The sequence below is a fragment of the Pelodiscus sinensis genome, chromosome 22 (assembly GCF_049634645.1).
Source record: "Pelodiscus sinensis isolate JC-2024 chromosome 22, ASM4963464v1, whole genome shotgun sequence".
Lineage (NCBI taxonomy): Eukaryota > Metazoa > Chordata > Testudines > Trionychidae > Pelodiscus > Pelodiscus sinensis.
This window is the reverse complement of record NC_134732.1, coordinates 24,898,014-24,923,749: the sequence shown is the minus strand read 5'-3', so window position 1 is coordinate 24,923,749 and position 25,736 is coordinate 24,898,014. Positions and strand designations below refer to the sequence as shown.

Here is a 25,736-nt window from a genome sequence, read left to right as displayed (position 1 = left end):
TTTTAAACACGACTGGTTGAACCTCTGCAGCCTGGCATCTAGCAACCTGACTGGCACCAAACCAGAGAATTTGCCAAAACCACAGAAGGTTAATATGGCCTAGCAGCATCACCAACACTTCTATTGCTTGCTGGGCTCTTAGGAGACACTGACGGTCAATTAGAGCTAAACAGCACAGAACACTGAAAGCCAGGCCTGAGGGCTATCCACAAACTTTATGGGGCTGCGGGAAACTTGGCCCCACCCATGAAAAGTGGACATCTGACTAAATAAAATCATGCCGGACCATAGATATTGCCGGAGCAGAAAGTGCTGGACTAGAGAGGTTCAACCTATATTATAAATGCTGGAGATGAAGCGGGGTGTGGGTTTGGGGCGGACAGCTTGTGACTCACCACATAGTAATTTTGCAACCCCCTAAGGCAGGGCTACTCAACACGCGGCCCATTTGTTTGGGGCCCACGGTGAGGTTTGGTTTTACAAACAGCTCAACATGCGGCCCATGGGTGGAATCCTTTGAACAAGCCTCCATTGGGAACGCACTCCACAATGGCGAGGCGTCTCCCTGGCGGATGAGCAATGAAAGGCGCAAACGGAAGGGCTGGCTGGAAGAGACGGGTACAGGGTGTCGGCATTTCTAGCCCCTAGGGAGGAGGTACCAGGAGCACGGGGGTACTGGGGGAAATGCTTTGCATTCATGCCCATCAATGTGAAAGAACCTATTGGCATATATATTTGCAACTACACTTAAGTTGCAGCCCTCAGCATGTCCTATGAGTATCATTGTGGCCCCTGGGGCTTCCAAAGTTGAGCAGACCTGCCCTAAGGAGTCATGATCCCCAGTTTAAGAACCCCTGTTTTAGCTCCTTGTTTTTAAACTTTACTCACAACCTCTTCCATTTTATTTGTACCTCAACACATTGCTGTGAAGTATGTTGACAAAAGACAAGGACTGCTAATTCATCCCTCTGTCTACAAATGAAACTCAAAATGCATCCTAGCTATCTATTCTGGGCTAAATTAACAGGGATGACCCAGCTGAGGGGGGGGGGGAATGAAAGTCCAATAAGCAGAAAGGAAACAGAGGGACTTTTGAAGGAAAGCAAACAATGTTCAGTCTTTCACTTATGACCAAACACTACTTGCTACCGAAGCTTCCAGATACAATAAAGAAGCCATTGTTACCCAAGCAGACTTTGGACCCCCTTTTGGTAAGTATCAGAACAAGAGTTGTAATAGTGCATTTGCCATGCTCTATATGCAGAGCAAAGAGAAGATAGCTTAAAGTTAACAGACGTCTTTTACCAAATTTGCAAGTGAAATGAAACTCACCTGCATTCCAGGTTTGTTCATTTGTGAAGCCAAGTTCATTGGTTCCCTTTCTAGTGCTTGCAACATTCGGAACATATCAACTGTTAATTCACTGAACTTTACCTGAAAGAGGAACAGTGCTGTCACTAATGCATCCTGTCTGGCACAGAGAAAATAGGCTCTCTGCTTCCTAATAATTATCCAGGTAAGATCTTTCAACTTAGTACTGAAAAGATGAGACTAAAAGCCTTTACAATATCTAGAAATGTCCAACATTTGTTTAAGATACTTATAACTGCACTGCTTATGTGCAGAAAGCATAGCGGTGACGAAAGCCACTAGACCACACTGTTAGCTAAAGACAGCAAGTTCCCCCTGTGCCGTCGAAAAGACATTCATCTGTTGTATCACCGGTGATGGGACCCTCACACAGAAGAGCCACATAACATGCGACACAACAGATCAGGTTTTTCCAGACAAGACTGTCCCACAGAAGACAGGGCACTATCACATTTTAAATACACACAACAGACTACAGGCATCAGAGGAGAGATCATTCTTAACTGGCATAATGGCTACAAGTGATTACAAAAGACGTGTGGCAATAGGCGGATTTGGAGAGGTCACTAACCTTGCACCAAGTTGAGCTGGATCAATTTTACCTCTATGGCTGCTCTGCCGTAGGATGTCCCCATGCACCCTTGACTAAAGAATGCAAAGCACCGTGTGCAGGGCTGCACCTGACAGTGCCTTGTATGCCCAGATGAGGGCAGATAACAAGAGGCACAGACCTGCTGTCACCCAGTTCCTCCCTGACCACGAAGGAGCAGGGCTCCGCTGCAGAGGGAAAGCGAGGTGGAGCACCCGTAGGGACAAAACATGAACTCAGTGACTCCAAGGTAACTAACCCTCTCCTTCAGGTGTGTCCCTGTGGGTGCTCCACTGCAGGAGACTCCCCAGCAGTAACTCAACAAAACCAGTCCAAGACAGGTCAGAGAACCATCACCAAAGGTAGCTTCATCCCTAGTAGCAGGTAAGACAGCACAGTGCTTGGGGAAGGCATGAACAGAAGACTGAACTGCAGTCCAACAAGTTTATTAGGGGAAAGTCTTTCAGGAGAGCTCTGCAGCAGCTCAAATGCCCGTCACTAGGGTGAAGATGAGGCAGACCTAGCTGAGGTTAAATCCAAGGTATTTGGCGTCACCCAGAGCACTAATGGACCAAAACAGAAGACTTAAAAATGGGAGAGAGGAGGTAACCACCCTTCTAAACACAACTGTGTTAAAACTGAGAAATAAAATAATGGACCAAATAAAGAAAATGCTAAGGATCGTATGTTCAAGAAAGGCGGGAAGCGGAGAATCGATAGACATGCAACCTTTCAGGCTCCAGCTGCAGCCAGCTGAGAAAGGACTTAATGGTGGTAGGTTCAGGCCACCTTCAACGTCCTCATCTGGAGACACAAGGTGCTGCTCTGTGCAGCACAGTCCTGTGGACACTGCTTTATATTCTCCAGTCAAGGCTACTCGGATGCGAGAGTAGCCTAGTGTGGAACACGCACATGGACGTATACTTTAGACCAGGCAGTCCTCGCTGGTTAGCGCTCATGTTTGCCAAACGTTCAGCTCATTTACATCTTACCATCCTTGCTAAAGATTTTATATTTGCCTCTTTTGGACTCAGCAATTTCCTTTAGTAGAATTAGGGGCAAAAACCCTAGTTGTTTTCAACTCCAGTAGATCACCGAACATACAATTCCTTGTCTCCGTTACCTGATTATTGCAATTCCCAATAATTAACGCATCTGCAAGAGTGAGCTGTCCAACGATCATTCCCTGCTCCAGCAACGGGGCCCCTGTTTCAGCCAGTCGGTTGGAGGTGATCACGATGGTATTGTCGTCATTTAAAACCATCACAGGATCTGCCTGGAAAGAGAACCAGCACAGAGCATCAATGCCAAGGAAGCCGACAGGGTCCTTGAGCACAAGCAAAAGGGGCTCCGTGTCCTGTCACTCATGGTATCCAATAGCTCAGGGGTTGGCAATCTACGACACGCATGCCATAAGTGGCACGCAAGCGACTGTCATTGGCATGCAAGGTGGGAGCTCAGTCCTACCCCTCCTCCCCCACACAGCCAGGAGCCTGCGCCAGCTTTCCCTTAACGTGTGTGTCTACGTGAGAAAGCACCAAAACATTCTCAGCTAAGCCCAGCCCCCACCGCAGCAGCACCCACTTTCCTCCTGCTCCTGGAAGGTGAGTGTCATGACTGCTCCAGCTGGCAGGGGCAGAGTTGCCCCAGGGCTGTGTTGGGAGGTGGCTGCTCAGGCGGCTGCTCTGGCAGCCCAGGCCATGTTGTGGGCCAGCTGTTGCTGGGGTTGAGGCCACGTAGCGGGGCGGCTGGTGCCGGCATTTCAGGCTGAGAACACATGGCAGGCAGGAGGGCTGCTTCTGCAGTGTGTTGAAGCCACAGCCAGGCAGGTTGTTGCCAGGGGGTGGAAGCCACAAGAATTGGGAGCCACAAGCGGGCAGGCAGGCTGGAGATGGGGACAGGCCCATGGCCACATTGGGGGTGGCTACTTGGGCAGCCTCTCTGGCATGTCATAGCTTGTCAAGCCTCGACTCAGAGGCTTGTGGGCTGCTTGAAGTATCCAACTATAAGCCTGAGATCAGAGAACTCAGCAAGGCCACGGCTCACACTAAACGGTAAGATCTGCATCTTATTTATTAGTGAAACTGCAGGAAGTAGGACTATTATTGACTTTACAAAGTATCACCGGCACACTGACTCGTAAACAGAAGTGAAGAAATTAAATCTCGGCTGAAATGGGAACACCCTTTATTTTCTTAATTTGCCTTTTCTATCCTAAGGCCACAGAGGAATTCCAGCCTGGAAGAGGAGCTGCTCTTCGGGACTAGAAGGAATTTCCGGGGAAATTTAAACACAGACATTTGTGTTGTAGCACTTTTAAGTGTAGTTAGGAGAAACTACCCAGGCAAGATAAACCATCTAACTTAGTCCAGTTCGTTCCCCCTGATTCTGGGAACCTTACACAATCCCTGTGGGCAATCCACATGCAGCCCATGCAGATAACGGATCATGTGGCAGAAAAGTACATGCGTACACATCATAGAAACGGAGAAGAGCAGGACGCGGTCTCCTATTTTAGAGAAGAAATCTTGGTTTTCCTTCGTAGCTATAATTTTGCCCATTTTAAGTCTTGCTGTGCCAAGACATACTGTCAGTGTAACTGCCAAGATTATCCTCTATTTTCCATTACATATTGCTTATGCATTGCCAGAATAATATGCCAATACAAGCATCAAAATACATTCATTTGCAAGTTACTAATAATATAGTCAGAATGTCAGCAAACGGCATCAGCGGGCCTCCCACAAAGACGGGCTGGCAGATCGATGCCAGTTACTATCCCGATGGTTGTTTTCCGATCCCAATGTCACTTGGCCACCAGGTGAGAGAAGGGAGGAGGCGGGTTGCTGGAAGACAGCAATTCTCCTGACGCCTCCACGCGCTGCTAGCTCTGTGTTGCTTGAGGAAATTTGACACGAAAGTCACATGCACCTCAACAGCTTCACTGGCTTGCTCCCAATGGCATGGCTTCAGAGAACAGTCCACAGCAAAGAGTTCCCATGTTTTGCCTTTAAAGTGTGAGTTTGGTTTTTTGAAGGACACTTTCAAACAAACCGCACAGACCAAAGTTCCTTCACTCTCACCTCAACAAAAGCCGCCACCTCTTGAAGAACCAGATTCCACTCCACCTGGTCCTCAGTGTTAAAGCGGTGAGTGTAATCTTCAATCTCATCTGATAATTCCTGAGGTAAACAGGCCAAAGGAAGAAGAACGAATAACTAAATGTAAGGCAGTCAAGTATCACAGGTCAGGTGGCTTCAGCACTGCTTAGATGTCTCATCCCTGAAATTTCATTCCAGAAGTATTGATTGTCACTACCCACAGGCCTTATCCAATATGGAATCTGGCCAAGAAGTTGGCCAACATGTGCAACTTCAGGCCCCAGGATTGCAGGTACTGTGGCTTTGTATTCTCAGAACACAAATGTACGTCAGACAGGCCCACAAGTAAGGGACACAAAATTAACTGGCACACATGCCATGCTATCAAGCCCGTTATTTTACATTCTTGCTATCAAGTTCTCACTCACATCTAAGGTTACAGAGAACTTTGAACAAGTTCAGGAAGTGAATGGCCTGTCTTTCCCAGCTGCCTCCTCCACTAGTTCTTGTTGTGCAGCACTTTGGTATTCATCCCACCGGACCCACACAGGCCAAGAGCAGCACAGCCCACACAACACTGCCAGCACCAGGATATGGCTTGCAGCAGGGTAGGAAGGCCCTTGGGAAGTCCGGCGTTCCCGTCATTACTCTTTGGAAAGCAAGACTCACCAGAAACAGACACCCAGCTTCAGGCACCTCCCCAAGCACAATAATGTTCCCCCCTTCCTGGCAACCAGCACGTCACTGGAACGTAACTTCCTGCCCCCTCCCCCCTTCCCAAGCACAATAAAAAAAGTATCTAATTTGGTCCAGGATATTCTCTCAACTCCAAACATGCTGAAGATCCACCGCTGCTCACTGACATACTCTGGTCTGTATCCCGATCCCCAGTGGTCTACTGTCCCCCTAAGCATGACGCAGTTCTGAAAAGCATGTCTCCCCCTCACCCCTGCCAGGCGCACACAGGCGATGCCTTTCCTGTCCCTTCATGTCTCAAGTCTTTCCCAATCTTGTTTCTGGCAACGCACACTAGATTCTTCTCATTTGCAAGAAATACCCCAGAGACTCCCGACACCAGATTGGAAAGGAACAGACCGCTGTGCTGAGCAGACGGTTTAACAACAAAAAAAGGGGAAAGATTTCATGGAGAGGGAGGGTCATGGAGACATCTGAGGTCAGAGAGAGGTGGGAGGTACAGGCCAGGGAGGAGGGAGGTACACCTAAAGAGATGGCCTCCTCAGCACTCAGACAGCTGAAGCAAGCGTGATGGTCACATCCACACTGCATGGAGTTTATCCAAACCCAGCTTCATGAAATCTGCCTTCCACCAATGGCAAAACCACTCTCTGGTGCCTTACAACTATGAGATGCACAGAACACCTCAGGAAGCAGTTCATCCCACTGCAGCCCCTGAAGAGGTAAGATTAACAGAACAGCAGCAGCAGCTGAGATCTTGTGAGAGATTTTATCTGAAAGTATTCATATCCTGGAAGCTATGATACCCCACTACAAAACAGATCTGCACAGTTAGTGGCCTGCATTACATGGGCATGTACACTTTGCATTGCCCTCACAGAATTCATTTACCTTTACGAGATCCTTCACAACATCCATTTTGTTGAGCAAGAGACAAACCACTATAAACCTTGCATAGTAACGCAGCTTCTTAACCACCAGTTCAGGCCTGGAGAATAAAAAGAAAACACCAATGCAGTGGTTGTGGAAAATGACCATCTGTGCTGACCTAGCAAGAATTCAAGCAATCTAGGGACTCCTCTAATCTAGAGCTGCTGGACATCATCCCTAAAGGGCCCCATCCATCAGCTAAGGCTCAGCAGAGCTCCGTGCTGTCTCCTGCACATCCTCTACTCAAATGCAGGATGTGGGTGGCTGGCGCAGGAGCTGGCCCTACTGGATTTCTGCCAGTGTATGGGCAGAACCTCGCTCCTTTATGTGATCTGATGATGGATCACAAGTGAGATTCTGGACCAATGAGTCAAACCCCCAGAGACAACTGAACATTAAACCTCCACAAGTTACATTATGTGTTATAATTGCTTATCTCATTTAAAGGGGACATTTCTGCCAATGACATTGAGTCTGAAGAAGCTCAGACACCCTGACAGGATTGGGGAGATTCTCCAAGCAAAAATAAGCGTGATCCGAGGCCAACAATGAAGGACACTAAAATGGTTTAGTCTAGCTTCAGACTTTCAGTGAACATGTTTAGAGGGGAAAAAAATAAAAATCAGTAAGTCCCTAGACTCTGCCAATCAAATCAAAAGTTCTTGAGTGCCAGTAACAAACTGGGCAAACAATTCTCCACTGCAGCAATCAGTATAAAAATGGCTTCCTCAAAAAAAAAAAAAATCCAAATCACTTCTTCCCCAATTCTAATTGGACAGAGGCCCGATCTCCCAGCCAGAACTGCCTGATTTCAGCCTTGCTCGAACTAAAGTCTCCTAGTCTCTCAGGAGCCTGAAGTGTTAAGACTACACCTCACAGCATCCTTTTCAACAAGTTCTGCTCAGGATTGCTCCCACCGGAGCATACTTCTCATTGCTTTCTAGAATAGTTAATGGATGGGGAGGACCACAATAGCAGCCTTAGCACACCTGACAAGGGTAAACTGCCAACATCAGTAAATATGAAGAAACTTGTTATTTTCTCTATTTGCTTCTGCATGAGAGAGAGTTAATCTCTCAGCTCTAGAACACTATGGAGGTAATTTCCAGGGATAGCACTAATACCAAGGGCTGGGAAGGACACAGATGAGCTGCTGAACCCAACTGCTAATCCCTCTAGACTTCACACATGGCTGGTGGTTCTACAATAAAGTGTTTCATCAGGGTGGTTAGGATTAACAGAGACTTCCTGTACAGAGCTGCTCTTACCCCAGTTATTTTCCCTTAATCACAGTTTACAATTCAAGACTGCTTCTGCTCATTGCTCTAATCCTGAAAAAGTCAAGACGCTGGTGCAGGCGTACCTGTCCTCTTTATTGACTTGGGAGTAATACGATCTCTGTCTAATTGCAGAGTAGAAGGAGAAGGCCTCGTTCAGGTAGCTGGTTTCAGATGTGCGCAGGCTGTGGGAGAAACATATTACCTCACTGCTCCACTAACATATTACCTTCCTGCCACCCCCACTCCTGCCACCAACACACAAGATGGCTGAGTGGGTCAGACACACTCTCAAGAGAGTGCCACATAAAGTGTTTTTCAGTTCTAGCATGTGACTGGAGGGGATTCCAGAGCTTCAGTTTTATTTCAGTTTAAGGAAGGAGCCAGCAACAAAGATCAGATCTCAGTACATCATGCCCACACACGGGTGACAATCAACATGGAAGATTTAAGGGGAACAACAGTTTAAAAACCCCAACTAGTAACTAAATCAATATGCAGAGTCAGAAGCAACTTTAAAGTGACCGTTGAGGCAGAGAGGCAGATCTTTTCACAGTGTCAAAAGGCTCTAGCAGAATAATATTCGAGCATGAGGGTCACCTTTGGGATCCACTTTTTGATTCTGCAATGAATCTTCTGGGCCACAAAGGCTGAGAGTGGTCCCTCCTGTGGCCTCCTTGTACCAGTCCTGAGGGCATGTCTATACCAGAAACATACGTCAACCAGGTTAGGTCGACTTACAACCACCACAGTAATTACTGCTGTGGTTCATATTCCCAATACCTTCTTTCTGCAGGTGGTGCACGTCCTCACCAGGAGCGCTCCCACAGGCTGACAAGGCGTAGTGTGGGGGACTGAGAGCCTGGATAGCAGGAAGCCTGGCAGCTATACTTGAAGAGGCGGGCGAGGGCACAGCCCAGGTAGGAGTGGGGAACTCAGGTAGCAGATGGGCTCTAGCTGGAGCTCCCCAACCTGCACCAGTGGCAGCTGGGCTTTTGTCAGTTTCAGGGCTTCCACATAAAAGCCAACAGCTGATGTAGGTTACAACCTGTCTACTGGACAATGCAGGGCCCTAACTACACCAACATCAGCCCCTTGTGGAGAGAGTTGTGATGTTGGTGTAACAAGGCACTTACATCAGAAGGCTGTAGTGTGTATACTGGCATTAGGTCAACACAAGAAGTTTTACGTCGACCTAACTCTGTTCTGTACACCAAGCTTGAGTCACTCAAGAATACACATGGCACCTCCCAACCCCATCCTTCATTGCTGGCCCATGAAGGAAATTGTTCCACCACCATGTGTGCTGCATGGGGTCATGAGCAACACCACTTGTCCCCAGCAAGCACAGCAGCAGAGTCACTTACTAATAATGGTAGTAAAGCTGCCCAATCTTGGAGGCAATTTCCCCAATTTGCCAGCGCTTCAGCCCATATCGATTGTCCAGTACTTGTCTATTTCAAGCAAGAGAAAAGGAAGAGCATTAATAGATTCCATGCATTTCCCGGAAACCATCCAAATCCAAGGCAAAACACCATTCGAAGATCAAACCCTGCTTGCCTTACTTAAGTTGGTATTCAAAACAACAGCCCTTAGAGAAAGTTTTATACTCTACTAGGGCCCTTACAAGCCAGGCTGTGACAGAGCCGTGCGCACAGTAGCAGGGACACATTCCAAGACAAGGGATTCCACAGCACTATAGGTTTCCTTGCAAAAAAGAGTGCGATAGCTAGAGGGATCATGGTGTTTCACAGATAAACATGGAAGAGGGTCATAGCTTCCTGAGGATGCTCAGAAGAGCCAGGTACAGCAAGATGTAAGAAGGTCAGAGCTCCACCTGGGCACACAGGTGCACTGCAGAGACCCTCAGCAGAGTAAGGCAATGTGCATGTGAGCAGGCTGGGAGGTTTTGCTTAAAAAAGTTACAAAGAGAAAAGATTATATGCAACATTCTTTGGTTTAAATTAAATGTAAACTCTTCAGGGCAGGAACTGTCTTCCTCTAAGCTGGGACAGAAAAATGGGACCCCAACACAGTTCCCACTAAGATGTGCAACTGCATGGCTGCACACAAAAAATTCTCTCCCCCGCCCCCTCCCACCTCCTCTGGAGCGCCGTGGCGCGTGAGGCTGGCTGAGACAGCGTGGTGAGGGAGCAGGGTGCCGGGACCTGCCACAGCTGCGTGGCGGGGGATGGAAGTGGCTTGCTCCAATGACTTAGGCTGTCACATGACAGGGGGGCCAGGGTGTGTTTTGGCAGCTGGGGCCGGAAATGGGATATGCCGCATGGCGGGGAGGGGGAGGGGCAGGATCTGCTTCAGCGGCCGGGAATGTGTGTGTTAATAACTTGGGTGCCACGGTGGCACACATCCAAACAAGTGCTCATGACCCCAATACTGTTGCACAAGCCAAAGCTCACTCCGCTCATCGCTGGAAAATCTTAAGAGGGAACACTGGACTCCAGTCCAGGTCTTTGGGCAATACCAGAATACAAGAAGAAACGCTGCAGAATTATTTAAAGATGGGGTTCTCAGGAGCATTTTCTTACCTATGCTGCTGCTGAAATTTCCAGAGTTTGGTGTAAACATCAAAGGTTCGCCCAAAATAGGACTGCCACTGCTTCTGCCCATACTGAGGCAAATCTCTGCAACAGACAAATGCAGAGTAATTGCAGCACACATCCAGCAGCTGAGCAGCAAACTCAGTCAGAGATGGAACCGAGTTTGTTTGGGTGGCTGGGTTTTTTAAAGTTATTTAAAAAAAAAAAAAAAAAAAAGGACTTGTGACATATTCGGACTAATCCACACTTGCACCATAGCAATTTCATGTCATGTCTTCACAGGCAGACCCGCTGCAATGCGTTCAGGAGAGATCTGGGATTAGGTTACTGGCCAGAACTTTGATTCATACTTGCTACAGCCCTGCCTCTGTAGCAGAGAGCCAAGACTCTGTAGCGTCTGCTCAGAGAGCCAAGCGTCTATTCCCACACCTGTTCTGTTAATCCTTACCCACGGGCAGAATTCTTTGGCCCCTGCGTAAACAGGGCTGGGCTTTCCATTAGTCACCAGCAATTTCCAGACACATGGGTAACAGCTTGAATATTTGCTAATGGTCAGTTTATCACGGTCTGAGAATAGGTGAAAAGGGCAAAGGTACGTAGAGATCTAGTGCCCTGAACTGCCGGGCAGCATGACCCTGCATCCCATGCAATGTCATTTAATCTACAAGGCAACGCTAGTATCAGAGGCAAGAGGATAGGCTGGTGAGAGCCAGAATTCACCAGTACTTGGGACAGAGCCTTTTGGGGGCTAAGGTGTTTTCGCCTCTGGCAGCAAAGACTAATACCTAAGAACTACCACGGTTCTTCAAAATCACCCCCACATTCCACTCCAAACACACGCTGCCCCGCAAGGCGGTACACACTCATTTGCACATGCACAAATGCACACAACTCACCCAACATAACAACCCACACACAAATCAGCCAACCAGCATTCACAATAGCCCCCAAAAGTCACCCTGAAGCCTTGAACATCATTCTATTGGGTACAGCCAAGAGCTCCTTTTGCTCAGAGCATCACCAGATTCATTCTATTTCCATCCAATTTTAAGTTCACGTTTATTGTCTTTAAATTCACAACTGTACGAATGACACTTGTGCAGCGGCACAGGCTTTCAGCTGCCAGTCTATCACTACGGAATGTGCAGGTACCACACACTAGAAGATTTACCAGGCATTACTCGGGTCCTTAAGTTTTGTTTTTTTGGAAAATAAAATGACAGTGTCCAGGCTTCATTCAAATCATCATTCGGGGTGAGGCTGGGGAGGAGGGTTCAGGTGCAGGCTGCCCTAGGGAGAGAGAGAACGACTCCAGCCCTCTCACCGCAGCAGCTTGGGGCCAGGTGAGAAGCATCTCTCCATGGCCACTGCAGCTCCAGCAGGCCCAGTGGGAGGAGGGATGCATGTCCCCTGGCTGGGGCAGGTCCAGGATCATCTGACCCCTGCGCTCCCCAGTCACAGTGAGGAATGCAGCGAACTGTGCACTTTCCCCTCGCTCCCTGATGCAAGTGAACAGCCAGCAGTGTTCCCACCAGGGGAGGCGCCCCCAGCCTGCCCCTTTCGCCTGCCTGTTGATTCTGTCCCTTTCCTGTATGGTTTTAGGAGAAGCAATCCCATTCCGGGTATATCCTATTGTCCTGGCACAACCCAACCGAACCCTGACCTTGGTTTAAGTTATGGTAAGAGGAAGCTGCATACTGAACTTGGTGGTTCTAGCTCTTAAGTGCTTAGGGGCAGTTCTTGAACAGACTGACAGACCGACACTCGCAAATATGCAGTAGATAGAGCAATATGTCGCATGTACTTGCCTCGTCCAGCTATGCCTGGGAACAGGGCATGGCTAGCTAGGGTGGGTGCAACTCACCGCTGTGGTACCGCTGGCTGCTGTGGGAATTAGTGCTGCACCTGTGCATGCTTTTCCGGTGGCATCTTGCCACCGTCACTTCTGCTCCAGGGACCCTCTACAGGACACAACCCTGCAGCTGTGTCACACTGTTCTTGCCGCTTCCGGGAGAAGATATCACAATCGCTCCACCCAGCCACTCCCTCTGTGGTGAGTAGGGGCAGGGAGGACCTGGCCTGCCTACTATTCCAGGCCCTGGCCCATGGGTCCTGTAAGATGGCTGCCACTTGCTGCACCCCCTCTGACTTCTCTGAAGATCTCCTCGAGCCACTTCCCTGAGGCCCCCAGCAACCTCTTTATCCTTGCAGGGACCTGAGGCAATGTGCTTGCAGCACTGCTCAGTCTGGGGTGCTTGCTGACTTCCTTCTGCAAGGCAGCCAGACCTCAAGCTCCAGGATGAGACCAAGGCTGCTCTTATGTGAGCCTGCCCAGCCCTGGTTGGCTGCCTCCCTCCTGCACAGCCTCCCAAGGGCTCTACTGTTAAGCCCAGTGTGGGGAAAAAGCCCCATCACATGCCAAAATATGCAACTACAGCAACAGTTGGTGGGAACTAATACTGTGTGGGAATTCCATGCCACGGGCTGTGCTGATGGAGATACACACACGTGTGTACACAGACTGGGCGATTTAGAGAGGGGAAAGGAATTCATGTTTTCCAAGCTCTGTGACTGTTTTTCACCACAATGTGTCAAGACTCCTGAATCAGTGAAACACAAGAGAGTGTCTCTACATTTTGACTGCAATCCTGAAAACTCCAGAAGGAAACGGCAGGATGTCTGCCGCTCCTATGCTCTCAAGTGGCAAGTGGAAACTGCAACAAAAGCATTTATATGCACCAGTACTAAATATCATCCACAGTCAGGAACATACAACAGAGACTTCAGTTCTGCCCCAGAAGTGGGGAGACAGGTCAAACATGTCGTTGTCCGGTTACACTTGGACACCATGTTATATAGCCACTATTCCTGTCAGCAGAAGGAAGTTAATAATCCATGGAATGAAATTAAATGGTGCCCAGGGATCACCCCATAAAACAAATCTCACTGGAGGTGATGCCATGCAAGGGCAACTTTAGGATGGAACAACTGTTTCTAGATTCCTCCCTAAATTACAAGAGGCAGATCCATTTTCATAAAGCCTGCTCTTAGTCCAAGGCAAAGAGAATATCCATTTAATTCAAAGCTCCCGTGGATGTTAAAATGCAGTCTAATACATAAAAGGAATTTAAGAGGTTGCACTGAGGAATTGCCTTCTTTCCTCCTGAGAACTTCTGCTGCAAACAGGCTAGAAGCCAGTTCACCTGGAGCCTTCCTTCCCATTTTCCTGTAGCACTAAAAGAGATCCATCCTTTGAGTTGCAAACATACATTAACTGGCTGGAAACGTAATGCTCAGTGTACCCAAAAGGACATGGAATGTCCCAGAACGAGGGGGCCACAAATCACATTTAATTGAGATTTAATGTAACAAACATTTTGGGATGTCATGAAAAGAGTCTCCAAAAATAAGCTGCAAGGACAAGCCATGAATAATCCAATTCAACTCTTGGATAGCACTCTCCATTCTTCATCAAGGAATCTATTCTGCAAGGTGCATTTAACTGCCTCAGTCCTCTCAGTCTTAGGTCCTGCAATTCCATATGCAAACCAGTTATCCAATGTCACTGGAGTCAGCCAGCAGATGCCCGTACATAGAATCCTAGGGCTGGAAGAGCCTCAGGAGTCACCGAGTCCAGCCCCCTGCCCAAAGCAGGACCAACCCCAACTAAAGCATCCCCCCTCCAGGGCTTTGTCAAGCTTGGACTTAAACCTCTAGGGATGGAGACTCCACCCCTCCCTAGGGAACCCAGCCCAGTGCTTCCCCACCTGCCTAGTAAAGTAGTTTTTCCTGATATCCAACCTAGACCTCCCGCAGTGCAACTTGAGACCATTGCTCCTTGTTCTGGCTCACACTGTGAAGCCACAGCACTTATATGAACAGAACAAATGCCAATGGGATGGCAGAGCATCACACTCACTACTGGAGACACCTCTGTAAGGAACAATACGGCTGAACTCACATTCCATGGTCCTTTTTCCTTCTGCCCCCCTCGCCCATCCCCTATTTCTTCAGAAACTGGGCTTTTAATAACGCCATTCATCGGAAGTAGGTTGTGCCCACAAAAGCTTATGATCCCATCTGTATGTTTTGTTAGTCTCTAAGGTGCTGCCGGACTATTCATTGTTGAAGTTTCCACGTTCCATGGGACACTTTATGGAAGCAGAGGTAGGGCCTTTGCTACCTTTACTGTCAATTGCCAGGTATTTGTTCTTAGCTATGTTATAAGGATTTTAATCTTTAAATTATCCAGACATGTTCCCAACCTTAATTTCACCCGAACAAAAAGCCTTTTGTGAGGGAATCACAAGGAGCTTGGCATGAATTCCATGGAGAAGACAAAAATATCCTAGCCTTGAAGTCTGCCCATTCAGCACAAACCTAGGGTGGAATTTCAAGGTAGGCACAGAGCCCACATGCAAAGCTACCAGAGTTTCCAGGAGATGTTACATTTAGTTGTTCTTGAATTGGGTCACGAATTTCTTCAGCAAGACCTACCCCAAATTAATCCGCTGGCTCACCTGCTCTACATACTGATAGCAAAGCAGTTCTATATACACAGGCGCTCTGATGCCTCCGCCCCAGCCCCCATTAACTTCAAAAAGAACAATTGCAACCCAGGGATCGAAGTTCTTTAACAGAGCCCAGCGATGCCCTTGAGATGTGCTGTCACAACAGGAGGTGGACACCCCTCACCTCTCCTTTGCTACTACGTAGCTTAGGACTAGTTTTTACAGACAGGCCCCCTCCCTGCACAGGAGATGATCTGTGCTGGAAGGCACGTGGGAAGTGACCACTATGGGAACGCAGCTTCTGTGGACCATGCAGGAGAAAGGCAGCAGAGTGGGATTTCCACAGCTGTTTATCTGTATCCTGGACCCTTTACCCCATTCGTGGGCAGAAGTGGGTTGTGCCCACGAAAGCTCATGATCCCATCGGCATTGTCTGTTGGTCTCTAAGGTGCTGAGGAAATACTGATTTTTATCAAGTTTTTTCAGTTCCAGACTAACACAGCTACCCCTCTGAGACACAGCAGAAAGGAGCAACATTGTTGTTTGTAATCTCTTTAACAGCTCTCCAAGTGGGATAGGAAATTAATATTGCTATGCTTATCAGCCAACTCTATTTCCCACACAGCATGAGGGAAACCGGCTGTCTTATTTCATGCAAAGTGAATCAGTCGTTGGCGTTCTCCCCTACCAGCCTGGAAAGCCATTTCAACTGCTGTTGCTTTTGTGATGCTGATGCCTAGCAGCTAGGCAGGAACTAGCCAGAAAGCAGGTCCTGACAGACTCTGAGTTAGCCACTCCCTGCCTCAGATGCAAACTGAGTCAGGTCTGAGTAGGATTCCATATGGCCACTGGGCCTTCAGTGCGGGAACAGAGAAGCTGCACGAGCTGCCAGACAGCAACAAATGGGACAACTTTACTATAGGAAGTCCTAGCAAATCTCTGCATTTGTTTTCTGAAAAACCATGACCCTTCCAAACTCTAAAGCATTCTCTCCAGCTACAGACTGCCCCGGTTGGCAAGGAATAGCTGCGGCGCAGCCCCTTGCTACAGACCTCATGCTGTTTTATCACAAGCTGCATCCTCCACAGAGAACTGGAGCCAGTGCTGGGGGGAAACCAGCTTACAAGTCATACTACTGTCTCTGCAGTGCTGCCTGCCTCCCCCTCTGCTGTGGGAGATGTGGAAGCAGGGGAAGCTGCTACGAAGCAGCCTCTGCTTGCATTGGGCCAAGACTACTCCAGCAGCAGCCCCTGTTCACAGCAGCCTGGACCCCTGAAGAGGGGCTTCTGGACCCGGCGTGAGCCGGAACTGAGCAGTTCCAGCTTGCACTGGTCCTAGTGGCTCTTACTACATTGAAAAATGCAGAGCCACAGCGGTCCAGAGCAGGCGTGAGCTAGGACTGATCAGTCCCAGCTCGAGCGACTACCCCCACTGCAGCTCTGCAGAGTGGCTCCTTATCGACTAATCGTGTAGTCGTGTGTACAATTTGTATCGACTACACGATTAGCTAAATAACTGCTCTTTAACATACTTAAGAAGCAGCCCTCTTCCCCTCCCCCACCTATTCCTTCACATTTCGGCCATTTCAGGTCCATCACACAGCGAACAGAAAATGTAGCTTTAAACAAGGAAAAGATGAAGCATTTGCATGCTACATTCTTGACTTGTAACGTAGTGAACTGACATGTTACCCTTCTCCTCATCCCAACCAGCCTATCTACCCTATAAGCTGCTTGGCTGCTCAATGGGAAGAAAGCCCCTCTTATCTGGTCCTACTTGAGCTGCTGCAGCTGGGTGAGTCCTCTTCATGCTTCACCCTGAGGAGCCTGCATCCCAGACCCCTTATTCCTGGCCCCCCTGTATGCTAACCTTCTGCTGTAGGCTTGAGCCTCTTTTTGCTCCCCAAGCCTCTCATCCCTAGCCCAAACCCAGAGCCCACACCCCAGCTAACGCTATCACCCCAACCCTCTGCCCCAACCCTTAGCCCCCTCCCATGCTCCAAACCCCTCAGCCCCACATAACCTCCATGTTGGTGCACATAACATTAATTCTGCACATGGATGTAAAAAATGAGGGGGAACATTGCTGTCCATTCCCTACTATTTTGTACACATGGAATTTCCGTGCAAGCCCAAACATTCCTATCTGATCCAAAGCTTCCCAGACAGTTCAGTGCTTTGCATTCTCACGGATTAATGGCCTCTTGCCAGGACTGAAGCACTGTAACATGTACATGTTGGGCCGCTACGGTGGATAGAAATTGCTGCACGTTTACATTTCAAGCAGCAGGCGAGCCTAATTACAGCTGGCACAGCCAGGTACCATGCCATTCCTGGGCTCCCCTGGGAACAAGAGTGTCTCCATGGAAACCAGCACCAGCACTTTTGATAATGTCCTGACAGCATCATAATAAAATTTCATTAGTGGCAGTTCAACCCCACAGCACTGTCGAGCACTGGTCTGCAGGGCAGAGCTGCTCTTGCCATCACCACCCTCCCGCCCATTTGTCGTGTGTTCTGCACATCATTCCTGCCGCCTTCCCCAGGAACTACCCTCATCCCTTTCCAGGAACCTTTCTGTTCAGATGCTCACAAGGAGGAGAAGGGCCGTTTAGTGACAAACAACTATTATGGTAACGCTTTTGAATAGTACAGAACTCAGGGCCTGCAGATGGGCCCTGTTTGTTGAGGAAAGGATGCCGTGGTCTCCAGCCTTTTTATCCACATGATCACTTTTTCAATTTAAGTGCTATGTCCGATCTACCTCAAACCCAAATACCCAGTCCCACTTCCTTCCCGTCCCTTCTTTGAGGCCCTGTCCCAGCTCCACTCTTCTCCGAGGCCTCACCCTACTCACTTCATCCCCCTTCCTCCTCCATCCTCACTTTCACCATGCAGGGGGTTGGCAAGCAGGCTCTGGTCTTGGGCCAAGGAGTTTGGCGTATGGAAGGGTTAGCCCAGGGCAGGAGATTGGGTTCCAGGAGGGGTTTCAGAGTGCAAGCTCTGGGAAGGAGTTTGGGTGCAGGGGGACTCACGTCTGGATTAGGGTATTCAACATTTAATCAATCTGAATGGGCTGTCTGGCAGTTTCTCCTTCCCACCTGCCCACTGAGGCAGACATGGACAATGGCACAAGCTACAAATACGACGCACAACGGCAAGGTACTCTGCTATTCCAGGCACTACCACAAGGCAATGGGCATCACAAAGCAAAGGCGTAATGGGGATCGACAACGACCTGTTGCTCTCCTTCCCTGCAGCCTTCTCCCTCTTCTCTCCATACCCCCAGCCCAGTGTCTCTGCCACAGAAGGACAAGCACAATATGCAGAAGGGACTGAGGATGAGCACAGCAAAAAGATATTATCTAGAGTTTACTACTAAGCCCTGCAATTGGAATGGTAAAATAAGATTCAGATTTGTGGACATCCCTAACACTCAGTCGGAATGAGTGAAATCCCACAACTGCCCCTGGGGCATGGCACACACTATGCTGTGGTCTATTGGTCCACATACTGCATGGAGATAGATGATAGGAAAAGTTGGGGCGAACTTTAGGCCCCGCATGGAAGTTTCCCACAGTTCTTTCTATGACCTTCTTGTGTATTCAGACATTCATTTGCCATCAGTGGTATGCTGGCAGAGGCTAGAGTTGACCTGGTTGAAAGCACGTTAAAGAATATTTCTTTTGGCTAATGCTACATGGAAGCTGTCACAGAGGGACACAGCTCAGACCAAGTAAAAGGCCTACAAAACCCAAGACGACTGTCAACAGGCCTGTAGCAGTAACGCTAGGAGCAAGAGCTGCACTTGAATTGAACAGAGACTCCAGAATGATGTGTAACACATGGAGGTGAAGGGTTATGTGCTTGTCTAATAGGGATGTCAATGTTGTAACTGTGTACACGGTTAACCAATGAGCTTGGGCTCACTGACTAACTTCCAGAGTTACACACAGACTCCTGGTATGCACAGAGAGCCAGTTAAAAGCCAGCTCACAGGGCACACCAGCTCTGGGAAGTCACCTTCCCCACACACTGCTGCCTCTGACACAGAGGCAGCAGCACAGAGGTGCAAATGGGAGCTGGTGCATGAGGGGAGCCGCCTGCCCCCCCACATGTGTAACCAGTTACATGTTTATTTGCTTAAAACATTTTAACATCCCTATTATCTAGTCAGTCAGTCACACACGCACTCAGCTAGGACCAACCCTTGCCTCCCACACCCAGACACTCGGACTGTGCAGTAACTCCCAAGTAGCACAACCTCCTCACTAACAAGCTACTGTGAGCTAGAAACTGTTTTGTGGGGTTATTGCTGTACACCATTGCTCAACTGTTCAAGCCAACACACAGGTAACAATCAACAGGCAACGTGAAGGCAAAACCCCCCGAACTGTTAAAGAAATTAAATTACATTGTAACTACAAATTGGGTAAACAAATTCCCTGTTTGTACCAGTAATAATTTAGATCAGACACACTGACCTCTGAGGATAGGACAAGAAGCAATGGGCTTAAATTGCAGCAAGGGAGGTTCAGGTTGGACATTTGGAAAAACTTCCAAACTGTCAGGGTGGTGAAACACTGGAATAAATTGCCTGGGGGAGTTGTAGAATCTCCACCTCTGGAGATATTTAAGAGCAGGTTGGACAAACACCTGTCTGGGATGGTCTAGAGTATACAGTGCTCGGTCCCTGCTGCGAGGACAGAAGACTTGACTCGACGACCTCTCGAGGTCCCTTCCAGTTGTAGTGTTCTAGGATTCTCTGTAGAGAGGCCTCATTGGTATTGTCACTAGTACCAATATCTGTTTTACTGCCACAGTGCTACGCATAGGAGGACATGCTATAGCAATGCCTATCCCAGCACTTCAAAGCACTCAGCCTACTCCCAGGTGATAAAGGTAATTGCCTAATAGGAGTATGTTGCTCTCTGTGATGCTGAAGTGAAAGGGCCAGGCACCACCAAACTGAAGAAAGACTGTTATACTGGGATATAAAGTAGTGTCATTTGTAAACACTCACCCAAATAAATTCCATATCCATATACAAGAAGAATCTGGGAGTTCCTCCAAGGCTCAATCATAAAACTACATTCCTTAAAGTCCTAACAATCCAGGCCACACCTACAATCAACTGGCAAATAAAATCTGTGCACCAGCCATACGAGGGAATGTGCCCACCAAGGGACACGCATGCATGATGATAAAGTACGGTAACGTAACAGTGTTTAGCCCACTGAGTCATTTTCACGCATTATGCTTTTCTGGGATGACGGGTAAACATCCTCCCCATATAAAGGCAAAAAGTGGGGGAACGTAGTTGGAAGTGAGCCAGAAACAGAAGCCTGGTGTGAGGCCAGAGGCCTGAACCAAAGAAGGGGTCAAGCCTTGTGGCTACAAAGCAAAGAAGCCAAGTGAGCAGAGGTCCAACTCTGCCTGCCGCAAGCTCAAAGAATCTGGCAAGAACAGGGCTAACGTTGCAGAAACATACATTCCTAAGAAGTGCTAGGGTAGGCACAACACACACACACTAACACATTCCAGAAGGGTGGTACCAGAACACCCTAGGCAAGCATGGTATAAACTCCTCCCCCCAAAAGGTAACAGGAACATCCTCAAGATAAAGGTTAGGATTGCAGCACAACAAATAGAGATGTTTTGATGGAACCAACAGATACAATGGGTGACACCCGATACACCAGAGGAGCAATCAGTAACTCATTTGTGTTGGTGGGGAAAAAAAGGGAGTCTCCGAAGGAGGGTCTTTGGCTGGTCTAGGGGATATGGAAAGTCCTGCTATTAAACTGTGCTAGTCCTTTGCAATGGGACTGTACGTACTGCTGCACCTGTTACCATGGAGCCAGACATTAGGACCGTGCTTCATTGACAATCACTTGACCCCCAAAGTGCCTTTGCTACAAAGGGGGCTGTCATTATTGGGCAGTACAATCAAGACCCGCTGGGCCAACCAGCTGCCCGGAGCTGGAACAGCATGCACGCAGCCCAACATCTAGCCACCTATAGTGACAATCAACAAAAGCAGGGCAGAGGCTGGCAGTCCCACCAGCTGGGCACTTCCTGGCACGTTGCACCATCATTCCAATCCCAGGGAAAGCCAAGGGAAAACAGACCTGGACATCTGCAAGGAAGTCAGTCAGTTTTGACATGTACAGCCAAGAATGTTTATGAAGGGAGGCAAGTGCTGCAACAGAACACGCCCCCCCCCTCCACCATCTAAATACAAACAATTTTAGCAGCTACAGTAGCAAAAGGACAGCAGCAGCCTTAGCCACCAGTAAGAGCAGAACATGTTCTTGTGAGCAGCAACCTTTCTAACAGGTTTTTCCCAAATGCTGTATTTGGCAACCGACCTGGGAAGAGAGGAAGGAAATGCTAGAGAAACAAAGAGACGTGGCAGGCTGGGCCCCACCATCCTGGCAGCAGCAAGAGTGAAAAAACTGCCAACACAGAGCCATAAACTGGGCTCTCTGCAGCTTTAGAGTTTAGAAGAATTTTCAGGAAGGAAACCCCCAGCATGAAACATTGTATGTCTCATACCGCTGCCCAGAAGTGGCAGAAGCCATCACCTGAGTCACACAGAGGGAAGGCATGTACAGGAGAAGCCAATGCTGAGCTGAGCAATTGGGATGTGAAGCCTTTTCCAGGCAAACCAGAAGGGGACAGATAACGTGCTCAGGAGGTACCACAGAGAGAAGTTACAGCAATGCATCACCACAAGCCCCAGGCTCACAGAAAACGCAGCTGTGAGGAGCATTGTGTGTACAATGGCAAGTGATTTCTGCGCATGAGGAGACTGCAATAGCTGGGTATTTTGCTTCAGAGAAACCCATGCACTGGCACACTTGAGAAACCATCTGAGCTTGTTGACTGGAGTCCACCATCTTATATTGACTGCTCAAACCCACTGGTCTTTTCTATTTCCTGTTATTCAGCTAAGTGAGAAGGGATTCTTGTCCCCAGCATACCAGTTACAGTTAACAAAATCCTGATCCACTATAGATCAGCAGGACACACACACAGCATGGAGCTGCAGCAACGGCTTTTTCAGAGAGAAGGCGCAACTGCCCCGTGGCAGATCACAGCGTCTCTTTCTGGTTCTTAACCTGAACTTTCCTCAAGCTCCAAGACACAAGAAGTTCTGATTTGTTCCCTACGGGGTCTCAGGGCCACAGCCAAAAGCAGGCTGTGACCTAAGGATTACTGGACAGGACATATGGTGCCAGAAGCCAAGTGAGAAACCTGGGACTCAGGATCTTTCAGTCCTAGTGTACCAGAGTCCACTTCCTTAGAATGCTATGTACGGTCATGGAGTCTTTTGCTAGTCTACTTCCCATTTGCTTTATTGATCATATTTTGAAGCACAGGCTGTTTGGCATTTGAAAATCCAGTTCACACAAATTGTAGATCAATGGTTGAGGAAAAAGGGGCAGAGAACGCCTTTGCTAACCATCTGCGTTTGAATACCAGCAATCCATACAGCCCCCAACACACAGTATTACTCAGATCAGTCAGACATTAAATTGCCAGGGAGACCGTGGCTCTAATCAGTGTTGCTCAAGAGATTCCACAGAGAAGTTAAGAAATAAAGTTTGTAACATACAAACATCAGCCCTGAGGGAATTCCCTACGTTGTGCAACAGGTATGCCCTCCTCACTGTGCACGCTCCAACTCCCATCGCACAAACACGGCAGGACTCTTGTCACACCTTGCACTGGCTCAAACAAGACAGCAAAGACTTTCAATCCTTAATCTTGCCCTACAGATAAGATTCGCTTGGGCAACGGCCTTGAGCTGTGTCCCGAGCAAAAACTGAATCTGTGCCAGCAGAAAGTAACTCTGCCCCAGCGTTCCCTGTCAGCTGGGCACTTGTGCAGCTGCTCAGCAGAGATTTCAGTGCTGTGCAGCTGATTAGCAGAGCACTCACACCTAGATTTGGGTTTCTACTAGTGGTGCGCATTTGCACATGCCTCTGTGCACATAAAAATTTATTCTGCGCATAGAGGAAAAACTCCACCCATGGATGGAAAAGATTAGCGGGAACACTGCTCTGCACCCCTTAAAAATGAGACCATCCCCAGCCTGGCCTCTATGTTAACTGAGGCACAAAAGAAAGTGACGTGTTCCAAGCTCACGCGGGAGTCAACAGCAAAGCAGAGACTAGAACTTGGGGTTCATGACTTGTGTTTCACCAGTGTTTTAACTATAAGCCACCATCTTAAGATTCAAAGTTATCTTGCTGGGTTATGCAATTCTCTGCTACTGCAGACAACCATTTAGGGTGAAAATATAAAGTGAGTAACCTGAAGTCCAAAGAGTCAGCCAGCACTGTCCAGGAGAACTGGCTGTGATTCACTCTGGAGCTATTTATCTGGGTAAGGCATCCCTGTTAAGTCTCACAAGGAACTTTCCCCAGGGCAGGACTGAGAGCATGGATTCTCAGTTAAAAGTTGGCTCCCCGCACACACCAGCTCCCAGGGAGCCTCCTGCCACTCTGCACTGTCACACAGAGACCTGGCTGACTGTCTCTCCCTGTGTAACAGCTGAAGTTTTCAGCAGTTACACTCATTTTAACATTCCTACTAAATACTAGGGCTCTCAAGCTGTTGAAACGTTTGGGATTAATTGCACTGCTAAATAACAGAATGCCACTTATTTAAATATGTTTAGATATTTTCAACTTCAAATATTTTGATTTCTATGTATTCTATGGGATATAAAGTGAGCACTGTACATTTTGTATTTTTGATTAAATATTGGCACTACAAAAAATGGTATTTTTCAGTTCACCTCATACAAATACTGTAGTGCAATCTCTTTATCATGAAAGTTGAACTTATGAATGTAGAATTATGTACAAAAAACTTTAGAGCCTACAAGTCCACTCAGTTCTATTTCTTGGTCACTCAAACAAGTTTGTTTACATATGTGAGAAATAATGATGCCTCCTCTCCCCCCACCTCCACTCCCCAAGTCCCCTGCCCTCATTCCTGAGCCTCCCCTTCCATGCTCCAAATTCCTGTCCTGAGCCCCTCATGCACCCCAATCATGACTCCTGCATCCCACCCCCCATGTCCTCAGCCCCCTGTACTGACTCCTGTACCCCAACCCTCTGGCCCCACACTTATACTTCTTACAGGTACTGTTGTACTGCACCCTTCCCTGCCCTGAGGCCCTCTCAAGGAGGGGTGGGTTGTGACAGGACAGTACCAGTGTTCCCTGTAAGCTGCTGGGCAGCACAGCTTCACACGTCATTAATCAGCCCCCCTCCCCCAGTCAGCTAGCTGCCTGCATGGAGCCTTGAGCCTCTGACTGGGCAGGGCTGATTGATCACCTGTGAAGCTGGGCTGCGGCTTAGAGGAAACACTGGACAGAGCCTGTAAGAGATTTAAAGTTACTTTCAGCCCTGGTTTTAGGTGCAACACCAGACCAGCTGTTTATCTCCTGCTATGCCTGCCAGAGTTCTCTTGGCTCTGCATCGTACCCCTTCTCACACAGGGCTCAGGAAACCTGGCCATATGTGTTCCAGTTCCAACAGGTGGGTCACTCACAGCTGTGACTGCACCGATTCATCACCCCCACACTGAAAAGATGCAAAAGCTCTGGGCAGGGCCAAACTAACTATGAGGCTAATAAGCCTATATAGCTTTAGGCCCTCCCACTCAGGAAGGAAGCAGGACAGGGCAAAGAAGGGGGAGCCAGCTTGCTCAAAGGAGATCTCCTGCCAGCCAGCCAAGGCAAAGCAGCCCTGTGGCTTAGAAGATCCCAATCGCTCCTTGACAGTGCTGGAAGGGGAACAGCAAGCAACAAACAGTATTGGTACGAATCCGGGGTGGCTTTGGCTCCTTCTGCCCTTCCTAAAAGGCGCCGGGAGGGGGTGGAAGGCGGCAGCTCAGGCAGCCCTGGACTGTTGTGGGGCACACCCCGTCAGCCCCTTTCACCTGCCTGCAGCTTAGCACAGCAGCCTGCAGGAAAGCTCCAGGAGCCCAGCTGGTAGTGGGCCCACCTCCTCCTGCCACTGAGCACCCCAGCCAGCTCTTAAAGCATCTGCGTACTGGGGTGCTCCGCCTGACTCATCTCTGGTTTCATTCCAAAAATGCAAAGCTAAATAAACCTGCAGTTGGCCTTTTTTCACTAGCTTTAGGCCCCTCTTAACCTTAATCCAGGCCTGGCTCTGGGGTGCTCCAAGCAGGGGTGTGTCTTGAGTGATAGCCACCCCTGTTTCCCTGAGAAGACACCATGTGGACCACTACAAAATGAGCCAGACACCAGGGGTTAAAGTTCCCGGGGCTCTCAGGGCGGTGGGGTGCATTTCTGTTTAGCTGGCTGAAGAGTAGTGGAGTTCAAAGCATTGGCCAGAGTGGCTAGTTGGGCATTATGGGAAGCATGCTGAATTTCAATAAACTTGACAAAAAAAACCTGCTGTAGTACACACTGCATGACTGCTGACAGTGAAGGGAGGGGGAGAGACATAGTCCCTCATGAAGCTGGAAGCTTTTTGTCTCCAAAACTGGGCATTTTTCATGACTTGTTATGTTACAATGTGAACGCTCCTGGGTTCTGCCACCAAAATGGGGTTTGGGGTGACAAAACTTGCCGGTGTAAACAAGTGCTACAATAAAGCAATGAATCCAAAGGTAAGGAATGCTGCAAAGAAACATCTAAAACCAGTCCTCCTGTCATTC

The 25,736-nt window shown here is 48.5% G+C and overlaps 1 protein-coding gene across 4 annotated transcripts in view; it reads right to left on the bottom strand.

Moving 5' to 3' along the window:
• SCAI (suppressor of cancer cell invasion) overlaps positions 1 to 25,736 on the bottom strand; it is a 98,064-nt gene that overhangs the window by 26,280 nt on the left and 46,048 nt on the right. For all 4 annotated transcript variants that reach the window (XR_012897209.1, XM_075905695.1, XM_075905696.1 and 1 more), the window contains exons 4-10: positions 10,511 to 10,606; positions 9,332 to 9,418; positions 8,051 to 8,149; positions 6,649 to 6,745; positions 5,044 to 5,142; positions 3,084 to 3,236; positions 1,333 to 1,434 (exon numbers count right to left, since the gene is read on the bottom strand). Coding sequence is in view for 3 of the 4 variants with exons in the window: in XM_075905695.1 (XP_075761810.1) it covers positions 1,333 to 1,434; positions 3,084 to 3,236; positions 5,044 to 5,142; positions 6,649 to 6,745; positions 8,051 to 8,149; positions 9,332 to 9,418; positions 10,511 to 10,606 (733 nt within the window). In the remaining variant the exon portion in view is untranslated. The remainder of the gene's footprint in view (positions 1 to 1,332; positions 1,435 to 3,083; positions 3,237 to 5,043; positions 5,143 to 6,648; positions 6,746 to 8,050; positions 8,150 to 9,331; positions 9,419 to 10,510; positions 10,607 to 25,736) is intronic.